Source organism: Centrocercus urophasianus, unplaced genomic scaffold, assembly GCF_019232065.1.
Source record: "Centrocercus urophasianus isolate 14NV4802_14NV808 unplaced genomic scaffold, USGS_Curo_1.0 seq_9, whole genome shotgun sequence".
In the NCBI taxonomy this organism is placed as follows: Eukaryota; Metazoa; Chordata; class Aves; order Galliformes; family Phasianidae; genus Centrocercus; species Centrocercus urophasianus.
In genome coordinates, this window is record NW_024885532.1 from 33,000,710 (window position 1) to 33,019,007 (window position 18,298).

The following is an 18,298-nucleotide window of genomic DNA, read 5'->3' on the forward strand; positions in this document are numbered from 1 at the left end:
TTCTCTTAATCAGACTCCATTAACTTACACGAGGGGGAAAAAAAGTCACTGCTAAGTGGAAGGATTTCCATCACATCTTTATAAGTAAACAACAGCACGTTTCTTAGATCCAGTTGCTGTTGATGTAGCTGAGAGGAGCAGTAATTACCTCTAGCAAAAGAAAGTCTTTACTGAAGCAGAATGCCATCTCAGAGTAAGTGAAGCTTTGTCATATTCAGAATAGTCTGTATTCGAGATCAGCATCATTAGACAGGTAAGATAAATGTTGCAAAAAGCATGTTTGTTTGGGTTCATCTAAGACTGGGGGTCTAATCTGCCAAAACAATGTGTGTCTCTCAGTTCTGTACAGTAGACTGGCACTGGAAAGCAAGGAACAGTGTGGGAATTGAGGTTTCAGTAAATTGTGAGATGGAAATCGTGAATGTACGCAGCTGTGGACTGACAGATATTGCAGATGAAATGGTCTGATTCTGCTGTTCAGTCTTGCTTGACTGTAAATAGTTAAATTTTCATTTGAAGTGTGCCACTCCCAGACATTCACCTGGCTGCTTCCCAGTGCTCTGTATGCAATTCTAACAGCTGTAGATGCGCTTTTCCGTATTTACCAATCGGTGCTTCAGCAAAGAAGATATGTTGGTTTTGTCACCTCACTTCACAAATGTTACTGCAAGGGAAGTCAGCAGGACTTCTGACCATCATGAACGCTGAATGCCAGCATTTGCAGCAAGCCTGTTCCAAAGCGCTTCGGACAAGATAATGAAGTGGACCCTTGAACAGAGGAAGTGAACTTAAGAGGGAATTGTTTTCTTAATTATTTAGTTGCTTCAAACACTTCCGACAAGAATAGGCTTCTTCTGAAATGTGACAGTAGAAAATGTAGTTGTGTGCTTGCACTTGTTGCTTTAATTTCCCTATTACTTTCAAGACAGAATATGGTGATACCATGATCTTACAATTACGATAGAACTCTGACTCACTTTATGCATGCTAAATCGTTTCACAAAGCTAATATTGCTATGATTTTATGATAGCTTGATTAAGCTAGAGTTCTTGAAAGAGTTGGTGGCATCATAACCCTGCAGGCTTGCAGGACTTAATGATTCTCATACTGTAAGCATTTAGGTAGGTGCTGCTGACTGTACAGTAGTCCTGAAGCTTCCCTCTAAATCTGTATCCAGATCAGAGGGGCTGCAAGTATGTGCTGGCTCTAAATGGTCAGCTAAGGCTCAGCTTTGTTTGCAACAGCATCAGACAGATAACTGTCAGGGCTGTCTAGATTTTGTTGGTTTAGAGGGTTTTATTTCTTCATAGCTTGACTGTCAGGAATGTTGTAGTCCCCCTTCAGAAGCCAGAGATCCTTTTTTTCCTTTCTCAGAAATGTCTTCAGAGAAAGTATGTAATTGCATTATATACCCAGTGCTGGGATTAAGGATGAACCACTTGGAGCATAGCCTTGATCTCTTCAGAACTTGAAGTAATGTGATTGTAAAGGTGTATGTGCTAACTACGCAAATGATAGCAGTGCATTGTCTTGCACTGTTGATAACACCTGCCTAAAGACACAACATTCACATACTTGCAAGCTTGTGAGGTGTGCACACCTACCTCTTGTGGAAAAAAAAAATCTGTCCCGCTTGTATGTGCAAGATTTGCATAGCATCTTTCATGCTCTGTGCAGAAGTACTGACCAAACAGATTAATACTTTTCCAGCAGTGATGGAGCAACTGCGCTGGCACTGAGTGTTTACCACAGTGTTTCCACTCTGATGTGGGTATTAAAATTTGTTTTCTAGATCAGGGGAATATGAATGACGTTTTTATTCCTTTTGTTATACTTAGAACTCCTTTTCCTATACTCATAAAAGTTTTATTTCTACTTAGGAAGTTGTTTAAGATGAGCAGATAAAGCCGCAGGTTAACAAAATGTGTTTGATAGGAATGCCAGGACTGGCAGAACGCCCAGTCCTTGACGCCTTGTTTACACAGTGCGTGGTGGTTCTTCCCAGCTGACGTTTGTATCAGCTCTCATTCTTGCTGTGCTCTCTCCCACCTTGAAACCTGTATATTTTCCAGCTGTTTTCAGTGTCTTTCAGTGCCCTCCAAATTATTTTGGCAATCCTGAGCATAGCTAATTTAAGAATATGAGATGTGTTCCAGGACAGATGGTGCATACATCTAAAAAAAAAAACCTCTGCATTTTAAAAAAAAAAAAAAAAAAAAAAAAGAAAAAGAAAAAAGTGGTTCCACTTCCTTGGTTAGAACTGAGTTCTCCTGCGTATATACAGACGGATGTATATGAGATATTCCGAGTTTTTTTAGATTTAAGATGAGCTAATGAGTTCTGACAGCATTTTTGGTTTTTTGCTTGTATGTTTTTTGTTTTATTTAGTTTTTGACATGACCTGATAGATACCCAAATGTCTCAGTGCTTGTAAAGGGCTCTTTAAAATAGTGACTGGCTTTGGTCTATTACGTGTGCAAAGTAAATGAAATGTCATGGTACAAATCATTTCTCTTTGTAAGCATTGCATTTTTCCCACCTACGAGGCTCTACTTCTGTGCTCTGCTAAGCATGTTTTGTAAATAAATCATGGTGGAAGTTTCGTTCTTTTCACATGCTGTGGCGTGTGATTGCTGCTAGAACACAGCTGTGGCTGAGTCTGTGATACACATTCAAAGAGTGCACCCTTCTCTCCAGGAAGGAATTAGGGTATTTTTAAGATATTTGAGTTTTGCAGCTTAAGAACTTAGAGCCAGTAGCTGAAACTGTGTAGTCAGGAAAGGTGGATGCTCTTTGGAGATTGTGCATATCCATATTGCATAATAAAACAAAAGCTCTTTCTCCCAGTTGTAGGCCTACTGGTTGAAGAAGATCCAACTGAAATAAACTCATGTTTTCTGGTCCAAACACAAAAACTAAGCTGTTGCTGCTCTTCTGAACAAAATCAACTGACTGGGAGTTGTTCATAGAGAGCTGTGTCATTTAAAGTAAGCAATTCCACAAGAGTCATATAGGTGGGACTTTGTAATGCTTAGTGATTCAAGGTCCTAGTTTCATATACTCTTTCCCTTTATAGTTGTGTAGTGAAAACCCTGAATGTGGAAACTCTGATTCCTTTTTTGTTTTTGTGTGAATTGCAAATCGTGATGTTGAAGTATTGGCAAGCGTGACTGTTTGAGTGTGTGCATGCCTCCAAGAAGTCAGGAAAAATAATCTGAAAATTATGTTGGAAAGCTACCGTGTGTTCTGAGGTAGGGACAATCATCACAGGTTTAGCACAAAGCTTAGGGATTAGCAGCACTTGGGATATGTATTTTACTAGCTTTTGTTGCAGGGAATCACAAAACACTTCGTGTCTCTGCAGCAGTGGGGGGGGAGTTGACTGCTGCACCAATTACCTGGGCAAAACAACATCCAGTAAATAAATTAAGGCAGTAGATAAGGAAATTGAATCCACATGGCAGTTCAGATAGCTGCACTCTGCTATCCTTTGCTTCCTCTAGCATTGCTTTGCTTCTTGTAGTGTTATCTCTTGGTAGCTGGCATTTCTGAAAACATTGCTAACAAATGCCAGATTCCGGTGTGAAAGAGAGGGAGAGCCCAAGCTTTTTGTAGTGTGATCTAACTTAATACACATCTCATATGACTGATTTGTGAAGCGCTCACACCTTAGCTAAGGTGGTTATTCTTGCATGAAGTTTGGGATTTAAAATCTAGCAGGATTTTTGTTGTTTTTGTTGCTTTCAAAAACAAAACAAACGTGAGGAATGGTAATTCATTTTTTGTGCTTTTGACTGAAAAAATATCTAATGGTAATAAGTATGTTCTGAAGTCAGACTTGTTTTCTGTATTTATAAACCATTGCTTTATACTTCTGGAGTATTCTAAGCTTTTCAGAGCTGGTTTCCTCATGCACCATGTTCGTGCAAACCATACTTGTGGTGGGAACCAGCAAGGAATGCACCCAGCGCTGTCATGCTGCTCAGGCTGAGGAAACCACTTGAAAGTGATCCAGCCACAATCTGAATAGCGATACTTCAGAAGAAAATCTCATGCCTTGGCAGTTAGCAATGCACTCTTATGTACTCTGTCCTCCATTCTCTTGGAGAATAGGAGCTACGGCTGCAGATGGGCGTTGGAACTTGGCACGTCTGAGAGCACGTGTGCACACCAACCATTTCTTAACAAAGCTTGTGCTGTTTTCGAACACTTGGTCTTAACATAATGTTAGTGTTTAATAAATTGTCTTTGTTTGCACAAAGCTTTGCCGCAGGAAAGCTGCAGAGAATTGTCCAAAGGTAAAATTCAGTACGTAATTATTTAAAAATTGTTCCTAGTGTAATTTTTCTGATCCAGCTTTTCTGATAGCAGCTATTTACACCATCGCTGCAGTGGAGGAAGCGTGTAGTGTGTATTGCCTAAGAACGTAGGTGCAGTATGTGCATGTAGATACACCTGGCTGCACTTGATCTTAACTGAAATGTCTTTTTAGATAATTAAAAAAAAAAAAAAAAAAAAAAAAAACAACCCTCAGGTAAGTGTGTCTACCAAATGAGCTAATGGAAAAAGTAATGGCAATGATGCTAACTAAATGCTGAATAAAAATAGCTTCTATGCTTTCATAGTGCTGCTAAAGGTCAACTGCTTAAAAGAACTGTGATTTTGATGATATGGAACTGGAATAGTACTGTTACAGATCCCACTGGCCTCTTGAAAGTGCAGCCCTAAAAATGGCTGGGACTGGGGGTGGAACCAGCTATCGTGTGGGTAGGAGGTTATTTTTTAGGCAGCAATTGTACCGAATCTGTTTTTCATCCTGGTGAATAACTTCTGCCTTGTCAGATATGGCACATTTGTTCTGCTAGGTACTTGCTGTTTGTTACCCCAGCCTGAGAGATCATCCAAAATTGAAGATCAGTTCCAGCAAACTGGTTTTGTCTGGGAGCTGTTCAGTCGTGGAAACACGATATGATTAAGCTGCTTCCCTTCCACATTCCTTACCAGCTCAAAAGTAGATTCAGCATTATTAGCTACCAGGAAAGAGTTTCAAGCTTTTTGTTGCTTCTTCTTTCCTTGAAAAAAGTTTGGGCATGTTCTCCCTGTGTTGCTGTGGCTGCACAGACAACATTTTTTGTATAGGACTCTTTTTCCTTTCCCCCGGTGTGTAATTTACAAACTGGCCCGATTATGTGCAATGTTCTCACAGAAGGTGTGCACTCACATTGCTAAACTCAGATGGAAAGGGTACCCAGCAGTCTTCAGTGATACTGTACATCAGTTTAACATGACATGAAAGGAAGGCCCTGCTTATGCTGCTTTTCTAAAAGTGAAAAGTGGGGTGAGAGACCTGCAGCAGAATGGGGGTGGCAGAAAATGTTTAGTGATAATACTACATTAGCTGCTAAAAAAATGTTAACGTGTAAATTTCTTTCTGTCTTTCTCCTCAGAATGAATTGCCAGATACCCATGCAAAGTTCCATGTACTCTTCCTTTTCTTTGTGGCAGCCATGTTCTTCATCAGCATACTGTCACTGTTCAGCTACCACTGCTGGCTAGTTGGCAAAAACAGATCAACCATAGGTCAGTTGTTGAAATATGGAACTGTTCCTCATCCAGAAAAATGCATTACTGGGAATGAGAGGATATGCTTTCACGTCTTAAGGGAGTGTTAAAATTCTGTGCAGTAAGAAGTATCTTTGGTGAAAGCTGCTAAAAGCGAAACATGCTGTCTTGCAGGACGTGGGAAAATAATGCATGTGTAGTGGGTGTCTGCTGGAGCCAGGTGTGGAGATTCATGATGAGTGTTAATTTTTTTGTTTTATGTTAAGATCCAAGAGGAGCTGTGTGTTTCTGTTGCGTTATTACGTAGTGTTAAGTAATGGAACAGAATTGCTACATTAGCAGCTACTCTGTTGTTACTGCACTTTGAGTAGCTGGATGCATCCAGCCCAAAGGAAGAGTACATATGTACATGAGAGTATGAACATAATACATTTTGTTACAAATCAGAAAGAATATTCTTGAACCCTGTAGAATAAGTGAGCCTTGGTATTAGGAGGTGACATTTAAAAGCACTGCAGTAAAAATGGAAACACTGATGCGCTTTTCCTAAGTAATAAAACTGCAAGGGATGCCAGTATTTTCTAAATGTCAGTGATCAGCATAAGCAGGTTACTTGTGGGGACGTATCTGAAGTTCCTGCTACTGCATTTTTTAAGTGGGGGTTTTTTTTGTTTTTTGTTTTTTTTTTTGTAGGTGGGTATTTCTGCAACTGAAGTCAAAATCTTATACCTTTAGATAGCTTTCCTGAGCCTGTTTTCACAATACAGAACTTTGATTCTGTTCATTCCTCCCCCCTGATTGCTCACTGCTTTAAAGTAAGTAACAGGTTTTTCTCTTACAGAAACATTCCGCGCACCCACATTTCGAAACGGCCCTGACAAAAACGGCTTTTCTCTTGGATGCAGCAAAAACCTGAGGGAGGTATTTGGAGATGAAAAGAAGTATTGGCTGCTCCCTATTTTTACCAGGTATTCAGTCAGAATGGAAATTAATTGGGAAATGAATCGATTCCGTAAATTTTAGTTTGCTTTGCATTTTCCCATGTAATGATGCACAACTGAAAAGCCAGCTGCGCATCTTGCATAGCTGGCATTGGGAAAATTCTGAAGGGGAAAACTGAGCAAACAGCATAGGCTTTTAATTCAAAAATAAGAGTCTTATTGTCAGGGGTGGGGATTTGGCAAGCTTTGAGAATTGCACTGATGAGACGGTGCATGTTTTGTTGGTACTTTGTATCTGATTATAGAGCAGAAGTCAGCAACACAGGAAACCCAAAGGCTGCTTGAACTTCAGCTGTGTTGAAACATCAGATGTTTAAAACCCTCTCTTATTCCCAACAAATGACAGCTCTTTCTCTTATTATACATCACAGTTTCATTATTAAAAGCCTTCTGAGAAAGTGTGTACAATTAGGCAGCAGTGCAAAAAAAAAAAAAAAAAAAATTATACGATGGAAAATAGGAGTTTCAAAATTTCGTTGGACTGGTGTTAGGGAGTTGCAGACAAGTGTCAGAGAAGCACGCCCACTCCATCACACCAGAATATCAGCAAAACAAAATAGGTGCCCTATTTCAACATTGTTTTTGGAAGCTCATGTATCTGCTAACTGCCAGTGAAGCTCTTTGCCAAACTGAGAACTGTTAGTAAACAGAGGTAATAACAAGATCTTAGGTTCCCTCAGCCATTTGCCTGATGAAGGTGACTCTCTATGTGATTTAAAAGCAGGTGACAGCTGTACTGTAGATGGGTCAGACTTTTTTCCTTAGCATGTTTCATCTTGACTAAACTTGCTTTAAAAGAAGGCTTAATTAGTCTCACAGTGATGGGAGGAAGGAAAAAATGTATAACCACCAGAATATTATTTGTGCTACAGCTTCTAGGATTATAAATACCATAGTATTGTTACCTGCACACGTTGTTTCTGAAATACGTAGGCTTCTTCATTGCTCAACAGCCCACACTCAATGATAGGATGGGAATCATTAGAGCTCTAAAATTTAATTAGCTGATCATAGAGTTTAATGGTAGGATTGCCTTGCCCATGTCTGGAGTTCAATGCTGCACTCAGCAATTGATTCCAGCCTTTGTGCACTTGTTCACTTAATTTAAGTCAACTACAAACAGTGATTTGAGTCTCTGTTTCTGGTTTAGTTTGGGTGATGGGTGTAATTTTCCAACTCGCTTGGTGATTATGGATCCAGAGCAACTAACTGTCTCAAGCCAAAATGAACCTGCCAAAAGGTAACTATGACACTTAAGTTGTTGATTTACTTACTGTTTCATACTTATCTGTTTTTAAAAAAAAAAAAAAAAAAAAAAAGAAGAAAAGAATTTTCAAAATTATTTTTTGTTTCAACAGTTTAAAGTTGTTATAAAGTTCAGAGTGAATTTGTAAGTCTTCACAGAAGGATAGGATGAATCAAGACTAATAAATGTGCTGCTTGATGCAGAAGGTTTGTTTCTTGGTTTTGGCAGAGGATGTGGCTGTAAGGAAACAGAACAATACAGAGAGTAAAAACAGCTTATGAGCTCTCTTTTTAACAACAAGAAATAAAAATCCTAAGGAAGACAGTAATGGAACGTTTAAAAAAAATTAATATAATTTTTCAGATGAGGGGAGAGTAGGGTACACATCACTTGCATTTCTCCAGCATGCCTGAGCAAGGGATAGTGAGACATACAATGCAGAAGAGGTAGATGGCTGTGTTTGTTGGTGATTTTGAGCAGTGGAGTTCTTTTAGCTCAATACTACTTATATCTCTTAGTTTGCATGGTTTGTATCTTCAGTGACATTGACATGATTTTGAAAAGCTTCTGGGTAGTTTGGTGAACTTGTGGCTGAAGGTTCTTGTCAATAGTCACCTGAGTTATCAGGCTGTGGGGTGCAAAGGCAAGACTGAGAAGCTGAGGAGTTCCTGCCAGTACAACCTAAGCTGTGGAATTTACAGGAAAGCAGGACCCTTGTGAACAGCAGTGGTATCCTTTTGCATTAGGAAGATGTTCATCAGCACAACCTAACTTTTGTTGATGGGAAAAAATGGCATTAAGTTGTTCCTCCAGACAGTATGGGATATGGTTTTTTTTGTAATTGTGTGGCAGTACTGTTGCTGTCACTGCACCATCTGTAGTCTATTCATCTGTGCTTTTTATCCATTGGAACTGTCAGTGGCCTATGCCAGGTAAGGGTTTAGAGTAATGCCAAGCCTATAGGGGAATTGTAAAGCAGCGTATCATTTTTAGTTTGCAGCATAGCTTTTTAGTTTGTTTTGCTCTTGATGAGGTTCACTACTCTAAAAATGCCTGAAATAAGCAGGTTTTGCTTTTACAGAGGTCCTGTTAACTTTGCTTACTTTTCAGCTCTGGAGCCAATCAGCCCTTTCCTACTCGACCACTCAGTGAATCAAAAAATCGATTGCTAGCCAGTGACAGTCAGTGGGTAGAAAGTGGCCCTGAAGATGAAAATGTTAAATCAGGTAGACTGCACCATAACATTTCCGATGATCTTACCATTCTGGTTTTGTTGGGTGGGGTTTCTTTTTTGTTATTTATTTAAGCCTGAAAGGTCCTTAGGAACTGTTTGGAGTCAAGTAGAGGAAAACTTGCACTGTAAAGTCAGATGTTTATAGGTTAAGGCTAACTCGTGTCTTCTACACTCTTCTCCAAAATAGTTTTAATGGTGAGATAAGGAAATGGGTAAATATATTTGGCTTTCTTGCATCCTCTTCTAAGATATTTTGAGTTCATTTTCTTTTTGATTAGTGGGAGGAAAATATTTCTCTAAAATAGGCATAGCACAATAAACATAGTTTCTGGTTTGGAATCTTTGGTATTTGGTATGCAAATCTGCAAAAACACATAATTGAAATTCTCTCACATTTTAGGTACAAAAAAGCATATTATAGTTTCATTGGAAAGCTGATCTCAGCTTATTACTAACCAACATCTCAGTGAGAAACAGGTAAGTAAGACTAACATAACTGATGGCTCTTTATACATTCAAGTAAATTCAAATCTTGAGGTCAGAAGTCACTATTCTTAGAATGCAGAGAAATCCTCTGATGTTGGGTGAGCAATAGGTCTAAATAAAACTCAAAATAGTTCTCCAGGAGACGAGAATGAGAGTAATGCTGTAGTGCAGGAAACATGACTGGATCTGAGATGAGTCAACCTAATGCTGCAATTTAGACTGAAGTGCACAATGCTAGATTTGTTACCTGACAGGGAAAAGAATCTGCTCTGCTAAACAAGCAATTTCAAGATGAAATGTTTTGATACTCTCTCAAGGAACAGCTCTTTAACGCTTCTATTAATTGCATATTTATTTGCCATCCTCTGCTCTTGGACTTTAAGAAGCTGTGCCCAAGTTCAGTAGGTAAAATATAGGTATCTGCATACTGTTGCATACTGCATGACTCTTTCACATCACTTGCACTGACAATGAGCTGCTTCAGTGCACTCTGCACTCTTTGCACTTAAGAAATACAGCGAGTGCTACTGCTTCCCTTGGTGTGTTTCCAGTGACTGAATTAGATCTCTCTGATGTTGACTTCATACCACTGTGAGTTTGTAAACCCCTATCAATTTTTTTCTCTCTAGAAGAGGAAGAAATTTTATTTGGACAAATAACAACCATAGAAATAACAACCAGGGGGCTGAGTCATCCCTCCCTGCACCTCTTTTGTTAAAGAGATCTAGAAGTCACTCACGGGGAAAATGTTTTTCTGTGATCCCTGACATCGAAGTGCTGCAAGAGCTGGGAGACAGACCTTGCAAGGAAGTGCCATTTTCTTTGGAGATAAAACAATCTTCAAGCTTTTTGAGCTTGTTAATTTTAGGTTCATCTTTTTTTAGTTTAAAAAAAAAAATCTAATAAGTGAGGGGAGAAAAAAAAAAAAAGCGTATCTCAAAGGTCTGTTCAGGGGATTAACCAAAATGAATTAGAGTAGTTAATTTACTTTTCTTAACACTTCTCCACAGAATGTACAAATGGATGCCTTGGTGACATATATTCAGTCTCTAGCTCTATAAAATCTAATCTGATCTAAACAGGTTACTCAGTCTTTTCTATAATTTGTAGAAAGGATTAGTTAACTTCTGAGATCAGTGTATGCCAATAGTCTTTGACTAAAGAATTACAGAATCTGCTTAACCTTTCTTTCTCCTGACTTGGAGAGGGACCACAACTGACTGACTTAGACTGTTTAGAGCTAGCAGTATCTTGCACACTGAAAGGCCACCAGTGGCTGCATCAAAAGAGGAGAGGCCAGCAGGGAGAGGGCAGGGATTGCCCCCCTCTACTCTGTCTTTGTGAGCCCCCATCTGAAGTACTGTGTCCAAGCCTGAGGCCCCTCGTACAGGAAAGATGCTGTTGGAGTGGGTCTAGAGGAGAACCATGAAAATTATCAGAGGGCTGGAGCGCCTTTCCTATGAAGAACAGTAGAGGGAGTGTGGCTTGTTCAGCATGGAGAAGAGAAGGCTCTGGGGAGACCTCATTGTGGCCTTCTAGTGCTTGAAGAGAGCTTACAAGAAGGATGTGCCAGCTGTTCTGAGTTCGGTTGGATTTGATTGGTTTCTCTAGGCCTGCCTGGTTAATTTTAGTTCCTGTGCAATTGTATGCAGCAGTGCAATAGTTGTGAGATCCAAAATGTTTCCATGTACTTTGCAATACCCTGCAATAAACAGATAGTTGTATTTTTTATTTTTATACTTATTACATGCAAGAGAAGCAACCAAATTTATGGCTGACCTAAGTAGAGTTCCCAAATGATTCTATTGAAAGGAATGCTGATCACCCAGCCAGCATTCCCCCAGCCTCACCTATGTGAATACCATTGATGTCCCCACATCGGTTGGATTTCATTAAAAATTCCTGTCATCCAAACATCCAAATGACGTTAGCTACAGATCAGTAGCAATGGGATTTGATGTTCTTACTGGAGATAATCTTATTACACATAGGAGGTTTAAAAGGAGAAGAAAAAGAAAGAAGGAAAAAAAAAACCCTCTCAGAAAGCTAATTATGAGTTAAAGTTATTTTAACTGCAGTCCTGAGTCGAGAGTCAGTAAATTATCCGTGTTATCTAGCTGCATTTGTATAATGCAGTATGATCCTGTTTTTTTCAAAGCTAATGGTACGATTGCACTAATTACCTTTTCTTGTTTCATTAGGTTTCTGCAACACATTTTGTGCTTGAATGTTACTTAATTTTGTTTGGAAGATTTGATCAGTAAAAATGGAACATGAGCATTTTATGAGGAGACAAGAAATTGAAGTTTCACAGTCCAATGGATTCTTGTAAGCACTATTTGCAGAGCAGGGAAGTTCAGACAGATGCCTTAAGATTCTTCATGTGCATTTATGCAGCACTGAATTATATACTGCTACCAAAGGGCCAAATCCTGAAGTGCCCTGCTTGGATGCACAAGGTCCAGAGTGGGAACTATGCATTTCTGTATGCTGCAGTGGCAGGGACTGCTACCTCCCCTCGGGCAAACTTCATACGGTAGGCACTGCAGAAGTCACTTCCATAGCAGGTCTCAAGGGTACAGAAAGAGAAGAAGAAAAAAGGATGGAGAGGAGGAAAGCTTGGCTGATGAGCCTGAAGTACAGCTGTTCACAGCTCATAAACCAGCTGGTGGGAGAGGAAGGTACTGGATGACACATTCGTGGTCATAGCTATGTAAGTCTTTCAGGACTGAGGATTCCTTCTGCTGACTGTGCTGTGGAACAAAACAATGCTAACAAAGTAAAAGCCTTTTACTTGGCCGTTGTTTTTTTGCTATCAGATTGAACCCCCTCATCCTCCTAACTTGACCATGTAACTATATCAAGAACATAGCTCAAAGAAGTGAGCTCTCTTTTAGTTGATAAAAACATGGTTTATTGCTTTTCAACAATTTCCTATCAGCATAAAAAGAAAATCCAATTGAAAAAGGAATTAACAAACTGTTACATTTTCAGTTAATGTTTGCAGTGTTCTGTATGAGGCAGTAACAAAATGGCAATGTACCCCTGAGAAAAATCTTAGTGCAGTCACGTGTCGTTAGAAAATGGAACTGGAAGCGTACTGCTTTTTATATGGGACTCATGATGGTTTATAAATACTGTTTTATACTTTTGTTTTATCTTTTTAATAAAAACACAAGTTTTTATTGGTTCTGAAGTACCATTTAAACAAATTTCAAGTACTTATGAGAAAGTTAGTGTTGGATCATGCACTTGTGTTAACACACCAAAACTCTGTATGCTGTCTGCTTCGTCTGCCACTTTCAAGTCGATTTTAAGTGATGCTGAACTGCTAAAGATGAGTGCTTTGTTCAGTGATGTACCATGTTCACAAAAGGCAAAACATGTTTCCTGGGTTGAGGAATAAAGTCCAACTAAGCTCAAGACCTACAGCAAACATGGTTTTTCTTTTCGCCCTACTCCTCTATAGAGAATACTGTTAATTCAGCTTTTGATGTTCCTGGCATTTTGCACATGACAGAAGTGAAAAATACTGTTCTGTGGTCTGAAGCTTTTCTGATGTTCAGCTGATGCTGATTACAAAGTCGTAAACCTCTTAGACAGAAAATGAAGGTGGTAGCTTTGTTGATCTGAACAAAAGGAACTCTTTCGCTTTCTTTGCCAGATTGATCACTACTTTTCCCCATCACTGTATTGGAGTTACTTGGATATCAAGTATACTCCAAGGTTTAAAACAAATATTTTCTTTGTCTTTGACATTTTGGAAAAAGTATTTTTTCCAGTCTTCTAGAACAGGAGCACTTCAGTGACCTATGAGCATATTATGGTCACTGTCAGATACTGCTGAGACAGAACTGAAGGTACAAACCTGCATGTTTTGTAGAAATTGCAAAATGTTCTTCCAACTTTGTGTGATAAATATTGCATTTGCCAGTTTTCAAAGAAAAAACATTTGCTATGCATTAATCTGAAAGGTTTCGCTTTTTCTTCTCAAATGTCAAGTGAAAAGCACTCATCTAAATATAAGTTTTCAGGAATACTGACATGTTGATCTTAGAAGGAGAGAATGCATCCGCAAAATTTCTTGGGGAAGAGGATGGAGACGCAAGCCTGAGCTCAGTATTCTCATTCTAAGTACCAAAATGTGCAGTCCAGAACACCAGTAGAATTGTAATGGAAGACCCTGGATATCATCTTTCTTTTACTGGATCACTGTATCACGGCAGAGGTAACAAATACATGTTTACACCTATGTGTGAATGGTGTGTACTATAAGCTAATATCACTATAATATTTGATTGCTTAAGTCAGGATAGTTAATCTACAGGAAAAAAAATGTAAGTAAACAGACTGGGCTGAATCCGTGCGTGTTGTCTGGTAAGGTGCCGTGCGTTTTGGTTCTTTTGAGAGTTCTCATCTGACAGCTCCATAGCCGTAAGCAAGGGCATCCTGTGCTGTATCAAAGCAGAGTGGGATAGTTTCTGGCTTGCTCCCTCTTTTTGCCTAAATGCAACCCCAATGAGGATGAAAAGCTGCTTGACTGTAAAGCTGCAAGCAGACTGCTGCTGGCAGGGCTCTGTAGGAGCACACTAGGATGTCCTTTCAGCCCACATCCACGCACTGAGTCGCTGCATGCTGCCAGTGAGAGGAGCTGACCTGCGTGGTCAGGAGGCAAGAAGGGAAGACAGACAGTGCCGGGTCAGGAGGTACATGCTGTTTCTGTGCTTTAAGCTGCTATGTGTCAGCAAGTCTCGCAAATACTTACGTTTGTCACTAAAAATAACAGGGCTTAAGCTTTTAAATCCCTCAAAATAACTGCTAGCCACGAGTAGCATTGTAGTGACTGTAGTATAGTTGACACTGGCTGCAATCAGAAGCTATGCTTTGGTGTTTCCGAAAGCTTGATTTTCTTCTATAAAAAAATCCATACAACAATCACAAGCACAAAATGACTTAAACTCCCAATGTGAGGACAGAAGTGTAATGCAGGATGAGATTACGGTGTTTTCTCCTTGAAGATTTAGAAATGCCATGAGTTGATGAATCTCTCCCTGTAAAGATGAAGAAGACAGATGCATAAGTAGAAAGGAAAACTTTAAACTATTTTAGAAACCTCAAATTATTTTTTTTTTTTCCTGAATATTGGTTTCTTTACAGACTGTGAAGGTGCACATAAGTGCTGTTCTTACCAAACATGTATTACTGGCAGAGGGCAGGATTGTGGTAGGTTTCTGGAATAACTGACAAGTTGGATGCATCTTAACCCCTTGATTGAAAACCTCCACTTCAAATATTCAGGGCTTTACATCTAAGGAAGCTCTGGCACTTTTACTCATCAGAGTAGAGAAATCACAGGAACATGTTTGTTAAACCTATGCTTTGAACATGGAACATGTGGGTACCGAGCTGCTTTTGGCATAGCAGCTAGAAACTGGGCATCCAGAGTGTTCAATGCACCGTTTCTCAGGTACTCTTAATTCCCTCATTTGGTCTTGCTTTTCTTTCTTGTAAATAATCTCTTGGGGTTTGGGAAGTTTTCATTAAGTTTGGTGCCATTCGATATTCACTCACAGTTCTTCATTCATTGTAGTTTGAAGTTTGACCAGTTGTAGCTCACCACAGCCCCAAGAGGAGGAAAAGGAACTAGCAGGATTAGTGTGTGGCACTCGTACCAAGAGATGCATCAACCCTTGACAAAAATGGGAAAGATCTGCCTAGATCTGGAGCACTGATTGAAGAAATTCATTTAGAATTTAAAAAAAATATTTTGAGCTTCGTAGTTTACATTCTGTAGGGAGAGTGGCTAAAATAATACAGAATTGAAGGATTCAGGTATGAAGAGTCTCCAAATAGCTATTCTAGCATTGAGTGCAGATCAAGGTCACATTTTTCATATTACTTTAAAAAAAGAAAAAAAAAAAAGCTGGTATCTAATGTAAGAGGATCTTCTATCTCTAAATGGCACCAAAGAGAGCAGCTGCATATACAGTTACTTGTTACAATACTGAGCACATACACTATATTCATTTCTATCAATTTATTTTGTATATATAGACAGCTTTGTATATGTATTTTTCTTAATTACATAACTCATGAAATGGAATGAAATAAAGTTGTACTTAGTGCTGATTCTGATTAAAACTGGTCTTTCACCATTTCTTGGGTTGGTTTGTTTGCAGCAATTACTTGAATCTTGTTTCCATGAGGTTGTGAAGTCTGATTTTTGTTTACAGAATTGCTTGAATTGGTTTTGAAGTCTTCCCTGCCCCCAGCCACAAGAAGCACAGAGCACCTGTGTAGAGGGAAGCACGTGCTGGGGGTGAAGTATCTGCTCCTGTTGGCACCTGTGCACTAACGGTGACATGCAGATGCTCTTCTGTTTATATTACTTAGCTGACAACTTAAATGCTCAGCACGTACCTCTCCAATTTCTCATCTTTTAACCTGTTCCTTTCAGCTTTACTGTAGTGTCTTAAATCTTTCTTAACAGCAGATATTTGCACTCACAAAAACATCACAGAAAGCAGCAGTAGTCCTGCTGTTGAAGTGTTCAGGCTCCCTCTCTGTTCTCTCACCCCTTTTATCCTTAACAGAATTAAACATGCCTGGGTTCTTTCCAGTTCTGTATTTGCCAGAAAGGGTCATCAGGTGTCACACTAACGGTACTCACTGTTCTGCTTACGCCATTATTTTTAATTTGCTGCCTAAACTTACACTGACCTGTATTTAATTTTGGCATTAAATGTAAAAGATGTGTAATGACACAGTTACTATTTTTGTGTATGCTGCAGATAGGACTAGTCCTATGCAGAGAACACACATTGCCATTTATAGTTTAATACTTGAGTGATTTTTTTAAAATGAGCTTTTATAAATGAATTAAATACGAAGTCACATTACGTTGCATCAGAGTTCCTTCGTGTTTGAATTACACTGCAGTTTGCTCATATGTATACTTTTCCACGTTATCTCAAGTCATTTACAAGCATTCAAGATTATAAGATCATTTTAAGTGCACTCAAGATTTTGTACATCAGTGTTCAGACCTGATCATAGAAGTAGAATTTATGTTTAAACAAATTGTATTATTCCAGGCCTCTTTTCAAAAGTGATAAAATATCGATGTGTTTGACACACAACTTCTGTCGATGAATGCAATACCAACTTACTTAATAAAGTATGTGAAATAATCTGATAATTGCTTAGCTGTAGCGTGCGTGCATTAGAGCAGCAAGAACTGCTGCATACCTGGGAAAGGTTCTGTCTGGTGCTGGAAACAGTTCTCACACCTGACCTGCACTGACCCAACATGGTACTCATTCCTGGCATGGTTCCGGCTCACTTGGTCTCAATAGGAGAAATAAAAAACTTATTGTCCTGGAGAAACATCATCAGCCACAAACCAAGCATTACTTAGACATCAAGCTGCCACTCAAACAAGAATCAGTAGTACTCCTTCTCAGTCAGAACTAAGTTCTGTGTAAGTGGGGCAGGGACACAGAAATTGATGCTCCTGTTATGACAAAGATATTGATACTGTTCCCAGGAAGTTGAATGTTTTATATTAGTTGCAGTCTCTTACAGACACAGTTCTATTCTTCTTGATACGTGCCTGATGGAGTGAGTAGAACATCAAGTAGCTTCTGCTGTATTTCAAGTATTAATATACAAATACAGAAGTAGCCCCTTTTAGAGCAAAGGGACAAGTAAAAGCCATCTGGTCTGTACAGATAATCCTTTTTCAATACAGCCACTGCATTCCTGCTTTCCAAAGAAGTGAAACTACAAACCTAGTTCAAGTCATCACCGCAGCTGCAACTCACACTGTCTTATGCAAAACCCTTAAGCTACTGGAAGGACAGTCTTCTAATGTGGCAAAAAAAACCCAAACACTGTTCTGTAGGATTACTTTAATGTAAGATTTTGTACACCATAGCAGTCTGATTTCTCACCTGCCTTTGTTACACTGCATTACAGAGCAGCCACAAGGGGTACAATACTGCATCTCCCAGCAGCACAAGTACAGCCGTGCCACCGCTCAAGAGGTCCACTTCTTTGAGACATTTAAGTGGTTCAAGTGGTCGCTCATATATCTATGCTCAGGGAACTTGGACGACTTCATGGCTTTAAAAGCCTCCCATCTGGCCACTCTCACATCCTTGTTGTGATTGTACTCCTCCTGCCGTGTCAGGTACGGGCGGCTCAGCCAGTATTCGTTCTCTGCTTCAATTTCCAGCCTTCGGATCATGGCCTGCTTCATGGCAATGGTTACTGTTCTCGGCCGCCTGTATTTTCCAATCCACTGCTTTCCAGGGATCCTCTTCCCGAGTAGGGCCACTGTTAAAAACATTGCGCCTTAAAAGAGAAACGCACACACACACAAAAAAACACGTTATTTAGGGAAAAGAAAAAAAAAAAAAAAAAAAAACCAGAGAAAAATTCGCCTGTATTTATTGCAGTGCCTTTTGTCTCGCTATTAGAAAGCTTTCAGCTCAGCCGCACGGCGGCAGCCACCCGCCGCGCACGGGCACGGCCAGCACCGGGACGGAGCTGCCCCAACGACCCGGGACCCACTCGCGTCTCCGGGCGCCGTGCAGACCGGCTGCCCCGCGGCACCACCGCCCGAGGGTCTCCGGCACCCACCAGTTCCAGGCGAGCCTCGGCTCTAACGAGGATCAGGGCGAGGAGGGCGAGGAGGGCGAGGAGGCCTCGGAGGCCGCTGTACCGGACCCCTCGCTCCCGGCCCCCCCGCTCCCGGCCCCAGCCCC

The 18,298-nt window shown here is 40.0% G+C and overlaps 2 protein-coding genes across 3 annotated transcripts in view; one reads left to right on the top strand and one right to left on the bottom strand.

The window, feature by feature from the left end:
- ZDHHC20 (zinc finger DHHC-type palmitoyltransferase 20) overlaps positions 1-12,953 on the top strand; it is a 41,678-nt gene extending 28,725 nt beyond the window's left edge. Inside the window, exons 8-13 of the mRNA XM_042838744.1 lie at positions 5,449-5,581; positions 6,405-6,531; positions 7,715-7,804; positions 8,921-9,036; positions 9,445-9,521; positions 11,732-12,953. Of these exons, the coding sequence (XP_042694678.1) occupies positions 5,449-5,581; positions 6,405-6,531; positions 7,715-7,804; positions 8,921-9,036; positions 9,445-9,482 (504 nt within the window). The 3' untranslated portion in view covers positions 9,483-9,521; positions 11,732-12,953. The remainder of the gene's footprint in view (positions 1-5,448; positions 5,582-6,404; positions 6,532-7,714; positions 7,805-8,920; positions 9,037-9,444; positions 9,522-11,731) is intronic.
- MRPL57 (mitochondrial ribosomal protein L57) lies at positions 12,422-18,296 on the bottom strand. 2 transcript variants are annotated; one of them, XR_006171955.1, is made up of 3 exons: positions 18,174-18,296; positions 17,483-17,885; positions 12,422-14,581 (listed from the first exon to the last, which is right to left on the bottom strand). XR_006171955.1 is itself a non-coding variant. In XM_042838745.1 (2 exons), exon 2 carries the CDS (start codon positions 17,878-17,880, stop codon positions 17,569-17,571), a length of 312 nt encoding a protein of 103 aa, XP_042694679.1. In that variant the 5' UTR covers positions 17,881-17,885; positions 18,174-18,296; the 3' UTR covers positions 17,426-17,568. The 2 variants fall into 2 exon arrangements, 1 of the variants encoding a protein (XP_042694679.1); XM_042838745.1 differs by lacking the exon at positions 12,422-14,581 and having other exon boundaries at positions 17,426-17,885.
- Between the last annotated feature and the right edge of the window lie 2 nt (positions 18,297-18,298).